The sequence below is a fragment of the Haliotis rubra genome, unplaced genomic scaffold, assembly GCF_003918875.1.
Source record: "Haliotis rubra isolate DU_JTF1 unplaced genomic scaffold, ASM391887v1 Scf23, whole genome shotgun sequence".
Lineage (NCBI taxonomy): Eukaryota > Metazoa > Mollusca > Gastropoda > Lepetellida > Haliotidae > Haliotis > Haliotis rubra.
Window position 1 is genome coordinate 2,298,217 of NW_025766336.1, and position 20,943 is coordinate 2,319,159.

The 20,943-nt window shown below is 42.3% G+C and overlaps 1 protein-coding gene across 1 annotated transcript in view; it reads left to right on the forward strand.

Moving 5' to 3' along the window:
- Positions 1 to 18,431, forward strand: part of LOC124277991 (UNC93-like protein MFSD11) — a 30,266-nt gene extending 11,835 nt beyond the window's left edge. Inside the window, 6 exon segments of the mRNA XM_046713717.1 lie at positions 408 to 454; positions 456 to 577; positions 900 to 963; positions 1,784 to 1,855; positions 10,100 to 10,263; positions 16,928 to 18,431. Of these exon segments, the coding sequence (XP_046569673.1) occupies positions 408 to 454; positions 456 to 577; positions 900 to 963; positions 1,784 to 1,855; positions 10,100 to 10,261 (467 nt within the window). The 3' untranslated portion in view covers positions 10,262 to 10,263; positions 16,928 to 18,431.
- Positions 18,432 to 20,943: the final 2,512 nt, after the last annotated feature.

Here is a 20,943-nt window from a genome sequence, read left to right on the forward strand (position 1 = left end):
CTGGGTTACATACTGGGACTATAGTGACCGGCGGACCAGTATCTGGCCAGTGATTGACAGCATGAATGTTGAGTATACCATCAAGTTGATGACATACGTTTAGTTGCACATAAACCACCTGATTCTGGTTTGTTATAACAGGCCTACAGTACTGGCGATCAGTTTGGTTAAGGAGTACAAGAGCTGGGTTTATCATTGAGGTTGTAAGGGTAAACATGGCCTTTAATCAAACAGAATATTATCGTTTAATGTAAACATTTGGTGTTTTATATCCAAATTGATTGTTGGTATGATATGATATTTATTATAGTCTTTCATTGATATTGTTTTTAAGATAGGACAATGTGTATCATGTATATGAAGGATGTTACAACATGTTTGTCATATGTTGTGCTTTCATCTGTCAGGTGGTGGCTTATTCGGCCTGTTTGGCAAGAGAACAAACACTCATGGCCCGTGACCCGATAGTGTTGTTTGGCTATCTGGTACACATGTTGGCATTTCTTCTCATCTTCTTGAACATGCCCTCTAATTCTTCCCTGGTGGACTCGGCCGAAGCTACATACATCGAGTCAAAGTAAGTACATCCAAATGAATACACCCCATCCATGTAAGTACGTCCAAATAAGTACACCCTGTCCATGTAAGTACATCCAAACAAGTACATCCTGTCCATGTAAGTACATCCAAACAAGTACACCCTGTCCATGTAAGCACTGGAAGTACTGAGGTTCTCAAAAACATGTATATCCAGTCCAGTTCTATATATTCCCACCAAGTTGATGGTAGCAGCCAGTGGCAAGTTGTGCAGGCCTGCTTTGAAGTAGCTTGGACATTGTATTAGTTTTACTATTACACATTCACTCACTCGAGGTTAACCTCATTGTGTTTTGTTCCAGCAAGTATGTGGCCCTGGTTTGCAGCTTTCTCCTAGGAATGGGTGACAGCAGCTTCAATACACAGGTTAGACATCTTCATCTGTAGTGACAGAAGTGTGAGTGAGGTTAGTTTCACGCCGCACTCAGCAATATTCCAGCTATATGGCAGTGGTCTGTAAATAATCGAGTCTGGACCAGACAATCCAGTAATCAACAGCATGAACATCGATCTACGCAATTGGGAACCCATGACATGTGTCAACCAAGCCAGCAAGCCTGACCACCCGATCCCGTTAGTCGCCTCTTACGACAAGCATGGGTTACTGAAGGTTCATTCTATCCCGGACCTTCACGGGTAGTGACAGAAAACATTATCATTAATAACGCTGTTATTCTCAAAATTCCTTTAGTTTTCAACTCTGTAAAGCTCCAAAGATAGTGTTCTATGACTGCCGAGATCCCAGGTGGAAAAAGTCCCCCCCATCACAACCTCGTAGGACCAGCTTGAAGGGGATTGGCTTGTTGAATGGGCTTATAGAGTGTACTCAGTGGTTGGTCTAGTCTAGATTCAATTAGTAACAGGCTGTCGCAATATTGCTAGAATATTCCTGACTGTCATGTTATAAAACACCCACTCCAAGGCTAATTACATTCTAAATCAAACGTCAAAGAACTAAGGGTTATCTTCCTTAGATCATGAAATCATTATCGATTGTGCTGTTATTTTGAATATGTGTTAATATCCCTTTAAAACAATGTGATCTTTTTTTATTATCTTGATGTTTAAATCAGAAGTGTGTAGACAAGGTATTAAGAGTAATTATGGTTGTCCGAAAAATCATTGAGTGATCAGATATCAGACATGAGAGTGAAGTTTAGTGATTTTGTTGTGATTCTGTTTTTAGCTCTACTCCTTGCTGGGCTACATGTTCCCAGAAGACAGTGCTCCAGCCTTTGCCCTCTTCAAGTTTGTACAGGTAAGTACATGTACTGTTTCCCTAAGTAAAGCTATATGTTCTCTCATGATGTACATATACTGTTTCCCTGAAGTAAAGCTATATGTTCACTCTTGATGTACCTACACTGATTCCCTGAAGTAAAGCTATATGTTCACTCTTGAAGAATATATATACTGTTTCATTGTTTCACTGAAGTACATACATATTGTCAAGTAATTAACTCTTTCAACACCAGTCATTTACTGCCATGACACCGAGTTCCCAGAGACTCTGAGGTCATAGATGAAGCCTATGTTTATGAAGGAAATTATAAGCTTGTAAAACGTTATTGCTACTACATCCCATACACCATTTAAAAGATCTAATCCTACTGTTGATAAATATGAAGTTTATTTTTATAATATTATTCAAATAATACAACTACAACTTTAATAAAATTATTTTTGAATGAAAATGCAGGCTTACATTTATAACGTCCAGATAAACCTCGAAAGAAGCAAAAACTATGGCGATTTTTTTCCATTTGTGACATGTCATAACATGCCCGTGCCTTTTTCTTTTATATTTTCATTTTTACGTCATCAGAAAATTATTATAAAAAGATTTCTTAAATAATATGTATGGTCGCCTATTTCCCGATATCTGTGGCTTTCCGCTCGGTAACATGACATAACAACGGAAAATACCTCCGTTTTCGAAGCTTCGTATGAATAACATGGGAGGCGAATCGTTTGATGTCAGGTATCGTTCGAAAGCTCTGAACATCAACAACATCACTGAACCCTTGCCGGGAGTATTTTCACAGTTGTAAGAAGGGATTTTATTGGATAAAAATACGTAAATTATGGAACTTATTGGACGTATCGTGCTAGGTTATGACCTGTGACAAAAATGCTTCATATATATATTTTCGCATTAAACATCGTGTCCAAGCGTTCATTAGTTTATTCAATTTATTTAATGAATTCCTCGAAACATCGTTACTTTTCTTCTTTTAGCTCTTTGACAATGTTATTGTGGACCCGCCGCCGAAGCATGTGTCCGAGAATCGTTGTTTTCAATAACATTGCGAAAAATAGTTATTTTTCCTTATCCTGACTCATGCTCTTTTGCTTGTCTTCTTCTTCTTGCGAACATAGTGGAAACACTTGTATCTCCTTAATTGAAGCTCCCTTCAATGTAAAATCACTAATTAGTACTCACCACGAGTTGCTCCCCTTTAATCCCTTTTGGCGGGAAAGGTGTCGCCACCTTACACCTCGTGCTTCACTCTCTCCTTCTTCGCCCAGTGAGCAGGATGCGTGAGCGCCTGTGTCTCCTTACACAACATATCCTTTGATTTTTCTTAGTTTATTACTTCTTATAGTGTACTATAGAGGTATAGCTAGTATCCTTCTGTAATTTGTATTGATTATTTATCGTATTTCTACTGTTTATTCACGTGTATTCGGTGATTGTTCAGCTAGTATTACGTTGATGAAAATCTGTACTATTTGTAGATTACGTTTTCTGCCTCAGATCCGCATGTAATATGCCCTAGTTGTTCTACCCATTATCGCTTTGATTCACGCGTTGCAGTTATTGCATTGATTTATCTAATTCTGCATTTAATAAATACTATCTTTGCGTCTTAAGACGTGCTGCAGATAGGTCACGCAAACAAGGGCTAAATATGGCTGATACTCCAGATACTCCATCTAGTCAGCTGCTGGCGATCGACCCCCTACCGTCTGGTGTTCTGCTAGAGACCCCATCGGAAGAGGGACGTGGGACGCAGTCCGTCACCTCTAAGAAGCGACCGGCCTCCCCAGACATCCCGTCATCGCAGCTAAAGTCCAAGAGGGCCTCGACGTCTTCTCAACGCAGACTTCGTACCCCCAGGGCAGCGTCGACATCCAAAGGAAAGTCTACGAAGACAGCGAGAACTTTCTCAGCCGAGATCGTTCCAGCCGAAGAAATGGGCCTCTACGATGACCAGCCGATTATCATCCCCGACATACGGCACAAGAAGCGGCCGGTGTCAGCGACAGTGACTTCAGCAGAGATCTTCATGCAGCCTGATGCCTCTACACTGATGTCAGACGTTATTGCTGTGGACCCCATCATTAACTCCGCAGAGAAGGCTCAGACAACATCGTCGCAGACCATCCCTGATGACCTGATGCAGCAAATTATGACGATGATGGAAGACCGATATAGACTGCAGAAGCAAGGACCGAGCCTTCGCGAAGGCTCCAACGTAGACAGCACCCCAGAGGCACCCCCCGTCAACGTAGCAGCCAAGACGATGTCACCTTCGCGAAGGAAGGCACGGACCACCTCCACGAAGGACCTAGATGTACAGCCTTCGCTAAGGCGGGATAGATCATCACCCTCGTCACCTTCATCCCAAGATGTGGACTCGGACCATCAGACATCACGAAAGCCTTCGCGAAGGTCTTATCGTAATTCCCCGGACCGGCCGAGGGAAGCTTCGCGAAGGCATTCGCGAAGGGCAGCTGAATCCAGATCTTCATCATCTAGAAGGACATCGAGGGACTACACAAGAGCTTCGCTGGCGCTATCAACGTTCTCCTCACAGGTCACCGAGAAGATCAACCCATAGGCGTAGATCACCTAGGACGATCTCCTCCTCGCTTCATCACCACGTAGATCACCTTACAGGTCACCATACAGAGCTGCACAAGCATGCCGGACGTGAGAGAAGACAGAAGCACGCAGTTCCAGAACAGCACCAACCTCTCATCAATGATGATGGTATAGAGGATGATGGAGGAGTTATTTTCTCCGATGCTGAGATACGGTATTGGATGGTCAATAACCTAGATCTCTCATCACCATCTAAAAATGGCAATGTGGCGCAGACATATCTGATGAAAGAAGACGATGCAGATGCTATCACACTACCACTGATCGACCCGATTGCAGCAGTTCCACAGAATCTAGATGCAGCATTCCACAAAGCCATGAAAGTTCAGACACCACATATACCTAACTTTCATGCCAAGAAGTTCTCCACGCATAACATGGACCCCTTCTTCAAAGCTCAAGACATCGATGAGAACTATAAGTTGATCAACGATGTCAAGTACAAGAATTACAAGATTGATGATGCGCGCAGTTAGTCCAGATAGAAACCATGGCAGAGGCGATATGTTTTTGGTTTAAATAGATCTAGAACGATCAATGAGACTCTTATCACCAGATTTCGCGTCCTAACTTCTGAGGATGATAGAATGATTTATTCTGCCTTACTTATGCAAAGAAAGACCAGCAGTTCCTAACAGATCATCTTACATCTATTTCAGCAGCACTGACCTTAGTCGTCAAGGCCTCCTCGCTTCCTGCAACTGGGGTGAGAACTTTACAGCCCCACTGTATACAGCCCTGTGGTCTTCAACATCCATCTTTAATGGAGAAATAGACAAAGTTTCCAAGGAAGTCACTAAGGATTCCAGAGAAGTCCTGATGATTAAATCGATGGACACACTAGCCAGCGTCATCCGACAGACCTCTCAAAGATACTCAGGAAGATCTAAATTCACGGGCCTACAGAGAGAGCACGAGACAGGAAGATAACCAGCTCTAGAGGAAAGATTCTTTTAGAGTAGCCCATTCGGCAACTATAGAGGAGGATCAGGAAGAGGCAGGACACCCAGAGGTTCCCGCAACTATAAACGCTGAAAGACAGGTTCGGAACGACTGGAGTCTTCCACCCCCAGCCGTTCCAGTACAACCATCTCAAGTGGGTGGACGCCTCCAACTTTACTGGGAAAACTGGGGAATGTTACAAGACCCTTATGTCTCCAACATTCTTCGTCCGCGGTTTCAGTATCCCACTAAAGGCCAAGCCTCCGTTGACAGTCAACCCTCACAAGTTCGACTTACAGGCACAACAACTACCGAGAAGTTAAGAGAGGCTGTTACATTACTCTTAATAAAGCAGGCCATAGAAGTACTAGACCAAGACAACATAGAACCAGGTTTCTACTCCCCAGTTTTCCTAGTTCCCAAGAAAAACTCCAAGGAGAAATACAGACTCATCTACAACATGAGCTTTTTCAACAAGAACTATCTACGCCAAACCCCGAAGTTCATGATACATTTACCTCAGTTACGGCAGTTGATTCAGCCCATGGACTACATGGGCAGTATCGATCTACAGGGCGCTTACCTGCACATCCCGATACACTCCAAAGCCAGGAAATACCTACGGTTTACTTTAGACGGGCAACATTACCAGTGGAAAGTGCTCCCATTCGGAATATCATCAGCCCCCTGGCTTTTCACGAGGATAACGAAACCGATTATCACCTATCTTCATCATCAAGGGCTACGCAGTGCGTTTTACCTCGACGACGGGATACAAGTAGATCAAGATCCACAGCATCTCAAACTACAGTTAAACTACATCATAAAGCTACTAACACAGCTAGGATGGTTAGTAAACTTACTCAAGTCGGACCTAATACCGTCACAAGACCTACAGTTCCTAGGCATTCGATTTATCACAAATCTCAACCGTATCGTCGTACCAGAAGACCGTTGGATCAAGATCCAACAGGCCATTCCACCAGCTCTACACTCTCCGTTACCACTTCGACAATGGCAGAGCCTCCTAGGTCTCCTCACATCAGCCCAAGACATGACAGTCAGAGGCAGGTTACAGTTACGTCCCTTACAGGTCTTCATCAATGCACATCTCGATGATTTACAGCCATTCAGTCTACCGAAACATCTCAGACCTCATCTACTATGGTGGACAAAGAAATCGAATGTCTGCGAAGGGATTTGTTTAGCAGAGCAGGAATTCAAAACCCATCTATATGTGGACGCGTCACTTCAAGGTTGGGGAGCTCATCTCGCCAACCAGACGACATCGGGATTATGGAACCAACAAGAAAGCAAACTCCATATAAACATCCTAGAGATGAAAGCTGTAATCAACGCCATTCTACATTGGAGCACATTTCTACAAAATGCGCACCTTATGATTCATACCGACAATTCCACAGTGGCGTTCTACGTAAACAAGCAAGGCTCAACGAGATCACTGAACCTTTTGAACTTAAGCTTTCAACTATTCGATCTAACCCACGATCTAAATCTACAGATCAGAGCAGTTCACATTCCCGGAGCCAAAAATGTACTAGCAGACGCGCTCTCTCGGCCTCATCTACCATCACCGACAGAGTGGATGCTCAATACGGAAATATTTGCACAGATAATCAAGCCGTTAGCAGCGCCGCTAATAGATCTATTCTCCACAAGATTCAACAATCAGCTACTGACATTCGTGTCACCAATCCCAGATCCACAAGCTTGGGAAACGGACGCTCTAAGTATATCATGGAAGGCCTCAACGCAGCGTCGCAGCGTTTCCGCCGCCAGCAATAATACCTCAAGTATTACAGAAAATCAAACAAACACAGAATCTACAACTCACTTTGGTCGCGCCCTACTGGCCAGCCAGAGTATGGTTTCCCATGCTAATTCAAGGAATCGGTCAACCAGTATTAGAGCTACCCAAGCGCTCAAACCTGTTAATACATCCACACACAAAACAAGTGCACGGAAACCCAGAAGTTTACCAACTTCACGTATGGACTGTATACAAATGTGTTTAAACAAGAGAGGATATTCTGCCAGGGCTGCAAAGCGGTCACGCGCCTTACGACACTTTCGACTCGTAACTTGTACGACGACAAGTGGCACAGTTTCGAAAATTATGCAGCTAATAAAGGATTTACAGCGAGAGATGCTTCACATCCTCAAGTGGCAGACTATTTGTGTTACCTGCGGCAAAACAAACATTTAAGAGGTTCGACGATATCAACATATCTTGCCGCGCTTAGCTCTGTGATCACTATGAGAACGGGTGTCAAGCTGACAAAATCTCCAGAGTTACTGGCCTTACTACGTGCTTTCCGATTGGAGGACCAAAGCGAAGTTCCACGCTTCCAGCTTGGGATCTGAATGTAGTGTTACAACACCTCACTAGTGAGGCCTATGAACCTTTGGAATCGACAAACTTTGAATTTCTCTCACAGAAAACACTATTTCTGCTATCTCTAGCCACGCAGCAAGAATATCTGAAATTCAATGCCTGGATTACGAGAGGATACAGTTTGATGACAATCAAAACATAGCGCACCTGGGATTAAGATGGGATTTCATCGCAAAAAATCAACTACCAGGTCAACCAGACAGGTTATTCCATGTACCAGCGCTATCTTCGATTCTCGGATCACAAGATACACAAGACTTATCACTGTGTCCAGTCAGAGCTCTCAAAGTTTACTTACGACGATCCAAAACAAGGCGAAGATTTCTCAAAAGATTATTCATCCCCTTATCGCCAACTTAATCAAACAGAAGTCTCACGCGTACTACCATATCTATTTGGATAAGGACTGTCATACTTCACGCCTACAAGGCAGCAGGCTTGGACCCACCAACAGCATCAAATCCGCATGAGATTAGGGCACTGGCTTCCACCCTCGCCCTGCACGGTAACTGTTCATTGAACACAATTATGGAAGGATGCTTTTGGAAATCGAACATGGTGTTTGCGAATCACTACCTGAGAGACATCACCACAGAAGATGTCTCTGGCATTCACCATTTCGCCCTTTGGTCCTCGGCTCAACAGCTGACAGTCCCTCGTAGGCGTTAAAATATTACCATCACAAGTTTAATATGTATTATATACATAATTTAGCTAGCTTATAACTCTAAGGAGTTCTAGAGCTATGTATATATATTTAGCTTAGGTCATTCACCCCTAAGTATATATGGATATTATCTTTAGTTGTACAGCGACTCTATCAGAGTCACTTATATATATATATAATATATGTAATGGTTTTTTCAATATATATCAATACCCAATTATGGCATTATATAACCTATGGTTTATATACAGGAAATATCCTAAGTCAATGCCTTCATGAAGTTCCCATACCAGTTATTACAGTTATATTTATACACTAATTATAAATCCAAAGTATTCTATTACTCCCTCCTCCGTTCCGTAGGATTCTACAAGCAAAAGAGCATGAGTCAGGATAAGGAAAATATGTAATTTTTAGAGTAAAATTGATATTTTATACTTATCCTGACTCATGAGGTCAGCCCTCCCATCCTCCCCACATAACACTTTGGATTTCCCTGTAAATTCAAGTGTTGGGCTCGCAAAATCAGGAGAGAGTGAAGCACGAGGTGTAAGGTGGCGACACCTTTCCCACCAAAAGGGATTAAAGGGGAGCAACTCGTGGTGAGTACTAATTAGTGATTTTACATTGAAGGGAGCTTCAATTAAGGAGATACAAGTGTTTCCACTATGTTCGCAAGAAGAAGAAGACAAGCAAAAGAGCATGAGTCAGGATAAGTATAAAATATCAATTTTACTCTAAAAATTACATTATAATTCTAATTCTGCTGATAATATATGATAAAATGAAATTTAAGAAGTGTTTTCAGACATTGTGAAATGTGTTAGATTTAATATATGAATCATAAGTCAGGTAGGTTCCTAAAATTATGTCTCATTTTGACGTGACTACTGCCTGGCCAATTAATCGGCCTCTTGGTCTTGGGACTCATAACGTTGTGGCCGCTTAAGCGGCCTGCAGTGTTGAATGGGTTAAGTACATTTCTAAGATGCTTCTCTAAAAGATGAAAGGCGCTGACTTTTTTGCATTATGTCACACTGTGTTGATGTCACTACGCCATTCTAGTCTGCCCCCTTGTAAATGAACGTCCCTTGGTAACCGATGTCACGATGTATATAAGTTGTCTCGTACAGTCTCCTACAGTAAACTACTCCGTAACACCCCATTTCTTGCTTCAGTCGGCTAACATCACTAATGGAAACATTACTTTTAACTTTTTCGATGGAAAAAATGTCTAAGCTCGACTCACAATTAATCAGCAAAACGGCAACGTTCACTAGATAAGCCTAATAAATAACCTGGAATGTCACGTGACTTGTCAGCTTTATCTCGATGTACTGATCTAAACTTGTTGCACGAGCGTCATCGCACTTTATCTATAATAGTTCAGGTCAAAAGTGTACTTTATTACACTATACATGGGGTTAGAGTGAACTGTATTTCTTAAGTACTGTTTCCCTGAACTATGAGAAATGAATGGTAGGCTTAAGGAAAAATGGTGTGGTCTAAGAACAAAGTTTTATTGTTGATATGTGGATATTCATTGATGTTCTTTGACAACTGATTGTGATACCTGTGTTTGATTCAGTCCATAGCTGCAGCAGCTGCGTTTGCCTACAGCATCTTCCTGAACCTGCAGTGGACGTTGCTGATACTTGTGATCACAGGCACGGTTGGCCAATACTGCTTCAATGTCATTGAGTGGAGCAGTTCACGCTCCTTGCATGATGGATACGTGTCTATAGACTGATGGTGAGTGCAAGCTTAGAGAGGATGTCAAAGCATTCACCATACATACAGTGTTCGAAATAGCCACTGGCCCGTTGGCCCGTGGCTAGTAAAAATCAAGTCGGGCCAGTGAATCTCCACAGTGACTTGAATCCTTTCAATTCCCTTGAAGCGAACGTACAATCACTCACCCTTTATTACCTTTCCTGGTTTCCCGCCAAAACCTGGCACGTGTGACCTCCCATGCCTTGGTCCTCACTCTCTCCGAATTATGCCCAACTCAGGTCTACAGGGAAACCCGTGTGGTGAGAGGGGACGGTTGGGAGGGCTTCATCTCATGAGTCAGGATAAGTATAAGTATATCCTGACTTATGATTATTTGCTTTCTAAATCCGACGGATAGGTGGTGGGTCAGCCACCTACGGGATTCCCTGCATGATTGTATTCACGTCAGCGTTCGCTCGATTTACCCCCTCATCTGCGTCTAACTTCAATATTATCTTGATGTTAATTGGGGGACCACCTTCTTATACATTCGTATTAGAAGTAAACTTCTTAAGTTTTGTGGATTTAGTATACTAGACGTTGTGTTGTCTAGATCTTCTGCAACGATCCAATATGTTTACGGTAAGAACATTACCGAAACCTGTATCGCAACCCATCTGTTAAGGCAAGAACATTACCATAACTGAGTCTATGTATCACTCATGCGCTGTTTCATCTCGTAAAACAGGGGAACATGGACTCTTAGCCGATGGCAATGGAACAGTTGCCTGGCGTCAACGAGTCTGCGTGACAAGCGTGAGATTGGCCATCGCCTGGCCGGCATAGTGAGTTGCTGCGCTACAACTAGAGGGCCGAATTGATGTATACCAGATACATCTTCCGTGGAGATGTCTCTCAGGTAGTGGTTAGCGAAGACAGTGTCTGACTTCCAAAAGCAGCCTTCCATTATAGATGATATTGAGCAGTTTCCATGTAGGGCGAGTGTCGAGGCCAATGCTCTTACTTCATGAGGGTTATATGCTCTTGGAGGTTCTAACCCTGCTGCTTTGTAGGCCCTTAAGATCACCGCTCTGATCCAAAAGGAGATCGTAGTACGGGAGACTTCTACCGTCGTAGTGGGTGATAGCGGGATAAATAGACGCTTGAACTTCCTCCTTCTCGTAGCAGATTTCTGCAAGTAGATTTTTTTAGCGCTCTGACCGGACATAGTGATAGATCTTGAGTGTCCTGTGGACCCAAGATAGTTGATAATGCTGGAACGTAAAATTGACGATCCGGTTGTCCCGGCAGCTGATTCTTGGCTATAAAGTCCCATCTAAGGCCTAGATGGACTGCTTACCTTCTTCCCGTGTCGAATCTCGTAGGCTGAAGTCAAGGGCGTGTATCTCAGACATCCGAGCTGCAGTAGCCAAGGCAGGGAGGAATAACATCTTTTGAGTTAATAACTCAAATGTCGTCTCTGTCAGCGGCTCATATACCTCACTTATGAGGTGCTGTAGTACTATATTGAGGTCCCAAGCTGGTGCCCTGAACTTCTGTTGTTGATCTTCTAACTTCTCCACTTGTCATCATACAGGTTACGTGTAGATCTACGTAGAGCTAAGGTTACTGCCTTGGCTGCTCTAGTGGAGTATCCTCGACCCTTCAAGCAGTATGTGATATGTTCCATACGTGTAGCTGGAACGCTTTTGGGTTGCCGTGTGAGGATGGACGAGTAGATTCGGCCAGTCTGGAAGTCGTAGTACAGGTTCGCCTTGAAGATCTATGAGGTCTGGGAACCATAGTCTTGCTGGCCAGTAAGGCGCTAGCAAAGTCAGTTGTAGGACCCTCGTCCGGTTGATCTTGCGAAGTACTAGTGGTAACAGGATCGGTGGAGGGAAGGCGTAGGCCTTCATTCCCTCCCATGATATGGCTAAGGCGTCGACAGCCCATGCCAGCGGGTCTGGCACTGGCGAGACAAATGTTGTCACCTGATTGTTGAAGCGAGTCGCAAACAGGTCTATGTGAGGACAGCCTAGTTGGGCTGTTATCCACTGGAACACCTCCGGATGTAACTTCCACTCTGTGAGAGATCGCCGTACTGGTCTGGATAGAGCATCTGCTAAGATGTTCTTTGCCCCTGGGATGTGGCAAGCCCTCATCTTCAGGTTGATTTTGTCTGCGATGTCGAATAGCTGGAACGTCAGTTGAAGCAGCGGCGCTGATCTTGTGGACCCTTGCAGATTTATGTAAAAGGCCACCGAGGAGTTGTCTGTGTGTATCATCAGTACCTGATTCTTTAATTGCGCTGCCCAATGTAGTACTGCTTCTATTACTGCTTTCAGTTCCAGCTGATTGATGTGCAGACCCTTCTCTGTTTGTGACCACCGCCCTGCCATAACTTCGTTGTTGAGATGTGCCCCCCCAACCTTGCAGGGACGCATCCACGTAGAGATGTCTGTTGTAATTTGGCTCTCTCAAATAGGTTCCACCGCAAACATTCGACTTTATTGTCCACCAAAGCAAGGCTTGCTTTAGATGTTGTGGGATGGCAAACTTCTGGACATCGTCTAGATGCGCTATCAGGAACCGTTGTAGCGGACGAAGTTGTAATCTTCCTCTGCGGGTGAGAGCCTGTGCCGACGTCAATAAACCCAAAATTCGCTGCCACGTTCTCAAGTCTAGTGGATTGTTGAGAGCGTCTGGTATGTACGACTGGATGTTCTGCCATCGGTCGTCTGGCACCAGAATGCGATTTTCTGACGTCAGGAATCTGATGCCTAAGAATTGTAGATCTTGGGACGGCTCCAACTCCGACTTCTGATGATTCACCAGCCAGCCCAACTGTGTCAATAGGTTGATCGTAAACTGCAGTTGTAGTTTGAGTTCATCTGCATCTTGATGTGCCTGGATGCCGTCATTTAGGTAGAAGGCACTGATGGAGATAAACGATAATCGGTTTGGTTATTCGCGTAAATAACCACGGGGCCGACAAACTTCCAAATGGCAGTACCTTCCATTGGTAATGACGACCTTCGAACAGGAATCTCAGGTATTGCCGTGATTCTGGATGTATTGGTATATGCAGATAGGCATCTTGCAGATCTATGGTGGCCATGAAGTCGTTGGGTCGGATAAGATGTCTCAGCTGAGGCAGATGTAACATCTTGAACTTGAACAGGTAATGCTTGTTGAAGCTCTTCATATTGAAGATTAGACGGAACTTCTCTTGGGAGTTCTTCTTTGGTACCAGGAAAATTGGAGAATAATTCCTGGGCGTCAGTCCGCGTTGATTGACTACCTCTACTGCATCTTTTACCACCAACATCTCGATAGCTTCGGTGAGCTTGTCTCGCTGTAGTTTCAGGTACTTGAAGACCCACGGTTGATCTGTCAACGGTGGTGTCGACTGCAACTGGATGCTGTAGCCCTCTCGTAAGACTTCTGTGACGTAATCGTCTTGTAGTATTCTCCAATTTTCCAAGTATAGTCCCAGACGTCCACCCACGGATGACGGTTGTACCGGAACGGCTGGGGGTGGAAGCGACCAGTCGCTCCGAACCTTCTCTTCAGTAACGGGATCTTCTGCCACTGCTGGAGATCCTGCCTCGGCCTGAGTAACTTCTGACGTTACTGGGACGACGAAAAGATCCCATGTTGCCGCCACGTGAAGTCGCAAACTTCTTCTCTTTGGCTCTCTGAATACCAGAGAAATGGGATCTTAGTTGACTACGCTGAGTTGATTGACACACCATGGTGTTCATCGTCTGTACGGACTTGATCAACATCAAGTCTTTGGAGTCTTGAGATACTTCACGTGACAACTGCCGGATGCCGCCGTCAAACAGGGTAGGCACTGCCCAAGGCTTCCTTAGTAAAGGCTTGGTGTAGACATCTGGCCACGTACTGGAACTCAGCAACCCTTGTCGACGTAAAAGGGTGATGCCCGCCGATGTAGAAGCCAAGTGATCGGAGATAAATTCCTGATGTTTGCACTGGACCACTAAGGTAGACTTGATCATCTTTTTTTCTTCCGTCTTAGGATTCTTGAAGGCGTACATCAATGCTTCGTTGATGGCTCTAGATCTGGCTAACCCGTAGAAGGCTAGGGTTAAACTGCCCCTATCAGGTATGTTTCCCCTGTGTCTTCGAGGCCTTCTCGAAGGCTGCTTTCAGGTTGTCTGAAACCTGCGCAATGGGCTTCATTGGCGGGATAGTAATTGATTCGTAGTCATCATCCTTCATACAGTACGTCTCCGCCGGGATTAGCGTCTCTAGCCGGGGACGATAACGGGAGACCATCAGCCACCCACGCCAGTACCTCAGCTTCAGTGAAGATGGCATCATCTTCTTCAGTATGCTGTACTACATCTGCCAGGCCTTGATGTGAGATGTCTACGTTGACTGCTGACGACGTAGTAAATGACCGGTCTGCCATTATCTCGTCTGCTGCAACGCTGCTCTCAAGAGCCGTCTGCTTCTTCTCCCGTCTAGCCTCATCTCCATCGCCTGCATCACCCTGTGGTCAGCGTTGACCACCGGATGCTGCTGCGGGATTACTGCAACTGTCTCGCCTGTCGGCCTCGTAGACGGGTTAGCGTTTTGCTGTCTCTGGTTCTGCAACGGCTTCATTAGACTGCTTGCGTGAAAGTGAGTAACTTTCGATAGTCTATCTGCATAACTGCTCTCGGTAGACTGCAACGATGACATCGGCGATGTCATGCTTCTAATCTGCGATGACAGTATCTCAGGACTGGAAGATCTCTGCGACGCTGAAAGGAAAATCTCCGGCTGCAACACTCGAGGACTGCCGAAGCTGGAACCATCTGCTTCAGCGCCAGGCACATCAATATCTGTTGATAGACGCTGCATAGATGTATGTAGCGCCAATCTCGCCGATTTACCAGATTGGGACGATCTAGATGAGCGCCTGGATGATGATGACTGCTTCGTCTTGCTCTTCTTATGTTGTGATGCCTTCTCTGCCGGAGGGGACTTCCTTTTACTTACAGTGTGTGAAGATACCTTCTCCCGTACGAGTGACGTCGCAGACTTAGGCTGGGATGACATCATATATCAGCACAGCTCAAGCCGTAGTCACAGCAACTCACAATTCTCACGACTGTATCACCTTCTCACGCAGTCTGGTTAACTGTACCAACAGGTTGTGAAATATTAGAATCAAATTAGCAATCACATGTGAAAAAATTTACAAGTAAATTTTCACAATTCAATTAATATATAAGGTCATAAATTCAATATATACCCATATGATTATACAGAATAATCAACATCAAGACATATTCAACTCATAAACCAGACAAGAAGGACACCAGAGTGTAATTCAAGCGTAGAGACGTGCTGAATCACTGTTTACACTTGCAAAATGTAAGCAAACAGTCGTCTGAAAACGGAGTAAAACGTGAATTAATTTGACATGAAATGTACAAATTTTGTTAATAATATGATGAATAATATATTAATAAACACATTCACGGCAGAATTTGTGTTATAATTCCAAAACTTTTTAAGTTATACGCCGCGAAAAGACCCTGAAGTGACCGTCCAACCGTCCGCTAGGGCGATAGAGGAGAGAGTGAGGACCAAGGCATGGGAGGTCACGTGCCAGGTTTTGGCGGGAAACCAGGGGAGGTAATAAAGGGTGAGTGATTGTATGTTCGCTTCAAGGGAATTGAAAGGATTCAAGTTTCCACTTGACCGTTCGGAAGAGAGGATGAGAAAGCAAATAATCATGAGTCAGGATAAGGAAAAATATACACTTTTAAATCATGCATCATTATGGCCTGATGAACATGTTCATCATATTAGCAGCTTAATGATGAAACCTGTGTCTACATTCAAATGTCGGACTAGTGAATTATTCTGTGGGCTAGTAACTTTCAGGCATAGCTATCCCAACTGGCTTGCAAACTTTGGAAACTATTTTGCACACTGCATACATACACCTATCTTATCCTAGGTCCTTGCAAGTTTTGAAAACTTATATTTCACAGTTGCTGCATGACCTTTATCGGGCTGTACTCAGAAATGCTTGTGCAGTACTGCATTAATTTCAATAATGTTGCAAAAGAAATCTGCTTAAGGCATGATGGCTTTGTATGCAACAGCAAGGATCCTTGGCCAATCTAGACAATAGATCAGTCAGTCAAAGGATATATGCTAGTTTGGCTAACTACTACCCACAGTACGGTGGCAGCATCCCTGGCGATGAAGACTGAGTGGACATTTTGAATGTATGGCATGCAGATGATGATATGTTTGTATGATACTATGATATTGTATCATGATGTGACCACCTTGGTACATGTGAGTTTGTGCATCGTCCCAGCTCATGGCAAGCTAGTTATGCTGCAGATATGAATGAGATGTTGAAGAGTTGTATGCTGGGCATGTGGTTAATTTGAAAAATGATACTTTGTTGTTATGAAATTAAGAAATCATGTATACTGATGGAAACGAATAATGAAAGGACATGTGTTGCTTTATGTTTTTCTGACTTTTCACCCACAAAGCATGTGAAGAAACCTGGACAAGAATATAGGAAAACTTTTGCTTTCATGCGTTCCCTTATTTGTTTCCATGAGTATATTTCACCACAGACTGCGTATCGCTGCAGTAAAAATCAGTTTGAGATGCACTGGTTTTAGTTTCTGTGATGAATTTGAATTTTGTTTTTAATCAGATCCTCGAGAGTGGGAATACTAAAGGGAGAGAATCCATTCCTTGTTGTACAGCCAGCAGCATTCGGTGATAGATCCAGGGACGTCACCATCGTGTAACTGCGTGCTTTCAGCTGTGTGTATGCGAATGTGATATGTTATGCACCTCAAGCCACAGTGCTGGTGTTGCTGTGAGGTGGGCTTGTAAAGAGAAGCCTTGAAACGTCTGACATGATGGAACTGTAGTACATGCTTCTATGTTGAGAATATCTTTGATGATGTTCCGAGGTGAATATTTTATGAAAATGGTGGTAATGGTACAAAAAGATAAAAGACATGTTGTACTTTTTTATGCAATGCAAAAGTGAAAATTGTTCCAGAAAATGTGTCAACACCTCTACTTTTGTTTGTTGGTACATCTATTTGTACATAGTCTTGTTTTGTGCTTTGTGCGATGTAGAAAATCTGTTTTCATATTCAGATAGGAATTGAACATATTTTCATGTTTTTTAGCTCAGTCAGTTTTGTATACTTTTTGTTTTTGATTACGTTTCTTGCCTGAACATGTTAATTACTTTTAGATAAAAAAAACTATGTTTTAATTTTGAGTCTCATAATAGGATTGTTTTGTAGTTTTGCTGGTGCCAAGTACAAGCCGATCATGTCAGAGTAGGTTAACTTGCCATGACAATCACTTTGTTGGAACATTTCATATTACATGGTTTTCACAGCTTCAAAGGGGAAATGTTTCCACCCATCTCTTGTATATGGTATATGTGCTCAAATGTACAGGATTGTAGACAAAACAGAAAGTAGTGTTATTAATTGATGTTTAACATTTCCCAGCTGATGGTTTGATGTGTACATAGTTGGATTGTGATATAGTTTATTCTACAACAGTACAGGTACCGTATTCACCATATTAAACACCCTGCTCCTTACCAGCTTCTAGTTGTATCTGTAAGTAGCCTGTTTAAGCTCCCCCACTACTGAGACTAAAACTTGACATGGCAGTGTGTATCTTTCAGATTGTTTTCACAAATAATAGCAGGACATAGGAGGTATATAATGGCATTGAAAAATATGGCTTTGTAGTTTTGTTGATGTTTACTGATTGTCATATGGTTTGACATTCACCACATTTGTACTGAGTACAACATAGCTCATACAATGTTACATGTAGAACTCCGGTTTCTACGTCTGTACTTTTTTTTCAGTTGAGCAGCCATTACAGACTGTATTCAGCACCTGTACTGATATTGATGGTCCATACTTAAACACCACAGTTCTTTCTGCTGTTTTCACTATGTGTTTGTACATCAGACATTTTGAGGATAATAATATACTTTTTTGAGTGATTTTGAGTCATCTACCTCAGTGTGTGAAGCTCCTAGTGCAAGAGGTTACTAGAGAACTACAGTTACTGGAGAGGGAAACTGTCTAGGGGCTGTCTGGTTCACATGGCAACGTTTTCTTCTGATTTTCTGTTTAAGATTTATTGTCATTTAATTGTCCAAAAAGTGCAAAGCTTCCTCACAGAGTTGAATGATTTTTATACTGAATTGTGTATAGATGTATTCATTAGGTATAAATTTGAGCATTTTGAATGAGTGTGTTTCTATATTTTGTGTAAATTTTGCTAAGTAGAGATACTTAGAAGCTACGTAGAGATACTTTGTACATACCCTGTGAAGAATGACAGATTATTATGTTACATGAGCAGGACAGTCTATAGTTGGAACAACATCATAACTTACATGAAACTGGCCATGACATCGTGAGTTATGGATGACTTCATCTGGCGTTCATTTGACATCAGTTAGTTATTGCTGTTTTGCAAACATTGAACACAATTGAACAGCTGGAATGAAGTAGACTGTCAGCGTGAAACAAACATCATCATGGTCGGTGGCAATCACAAAAACTACTTTCATCTCTAGCCACCTTATGTGTAATATAGACAGTGTTTTGGGTCACATTTTCACCACTCACTTAAACCATCTCATGCAATAAACAATAATTGATTGCTACATTTCATTGAATTGAAATGCCAATTGTGATTGGGCTTTGATATTGTCTACATGTGGAAATACTCCTTTCTAGATATTTTGATATTACATAAGACTATTTTGATGTAGTGTTACATGTTCAGTTAACTTTAACCTTGAGATTTGATTGGAGCTGCATAATTATTATTTTATGAGTTTTCCCATCAGATCATCATGATCAGTTATAGTCTGTTTGCAGTGAAAATGTACCGATAAATTTCACTTTTAACAAAAATGTAAATCGACTAAAGTGAAGTTAAGATTGCGAAACCTCATAATTTTACCTTGCCAATTGAACATTTAAATCTCAGTTTATTATTTAACTGAGAATAAAAGTTGTTTAACAAATGATCATAGTTTCAAATCGCTAATATTGGTTTGTATTACAAGGGGGTTTACAGATTAAATGAAACACCGAGAAAAAGCAGGGTTAATCTTAGTTAACGCTCATCATGTACCGCACATGCATTTGTTTCACTGTTTCAACTACTGCGTTAGGAACCGTTCATAATTTATGGCTAGGGGTGGTGGTGATGATTGTTATGGAGAATCATGTACAATGTGAATGACCCCCCCTAAAATTTATGTACAAAATAAGTGACCCCTCCTGCATGTCATGTACAAAATCAATTACCCCCTCTCCACTTCCCATAATTTCTAAGCATAATTTTTAAGATAGTTTTGTGTACAAAATTGCTGACCCCCCTAGTATGTGTGTACAAAATTGCTGACCCCACTAGCTCCCAAGAACAAAATAGGTGACCCCCTTAAAATCATCATCACCCCCTCTAGCCATAAAGTATTAACGGTCCCTTACCCCCTTGTAGAACAAACCAATAATAGCGATTTGAAACTATGATCGTTTGTTAAATAACTTTTATCGTAAGTTGAATATGATTCTGAGATTTAAATATTCAATTGGCAAGGTAAAAATATTACGATTCGCAATCTTAATTTCACTTTATTTAATTTACTTTTTTGCTTAAAGTGAAATTCATCGGTACGTTTTCACTGCAAACAGACTATACACAATATACAGTTTTCATCTATCACATAGGTCAAAAGTTGCTTGCCCTTCATGATATATGTCCTGTCGCCTACTTAATTATCTACATCCTGATGTTATCTACAAAGTTCTGGTCTTCATAAGTATTGATGATGAAGATTGTTTTCAAGACACCTCTCAGTTTTAAAAAAACAATTTTAAAGAGATGTGCATTAGTACTTCTGTTAGATACTTTAGCTTTCCAAATGGAATATTAAATTGTAATGGTCTTTAAGGCTTTCTTAACATGTTGGGGATATATACTAATCTTCTGACAGTGTGGACACTTATGTTGTGGTATTCAGATTGTAAACAAACAAATTGTCATGCCTAATATACCGGTAACATCCTTAACTTTTAAATGGCTTGTTTTGACATTTATGTTTTTTTACTTCTAATTTTCAGTTTTCATTTTTATAGATGTACCATGTTATGTTTTGATAATTGTTTTCATGATCCATAGGTTTTATTTGTCTTGTTTTACATCATATCATGTTGTATGTCTCACCTGGATGTACAGATGGATGATAGTGGATCGGCTGGTTATATAGATAGAGGTAGTGGTGGATATTACTGACATCCACATTATTCTTCGCTGTCATTATATTGCAGTGATACTTCTGCCAAATGTCTCACCAGCTTGATGAAGTGGTTAGTGTGTTGTGTCAGGAATCTGATTTGTGGAGCTCATTCTTTATCAGCCATGTTGTTACTTCCTGATGGCTCATCACGCCGAAGGCCCGGGTTCGATTCCCCACATGGGTACAATGTGTGAAGTCAATTTCTGGTGTCCCCTGCCATGATGTTGCTGGAATATTGCTAAAAGCGGCGTGAAACAGTACACACTCACTCACTACTTCCTGATGTCCCACTTGAAACCCTAACACTAACTCACATATGAGGTATATGTGATAGTAACATACTCTACACGGATACAGAAGAAGCA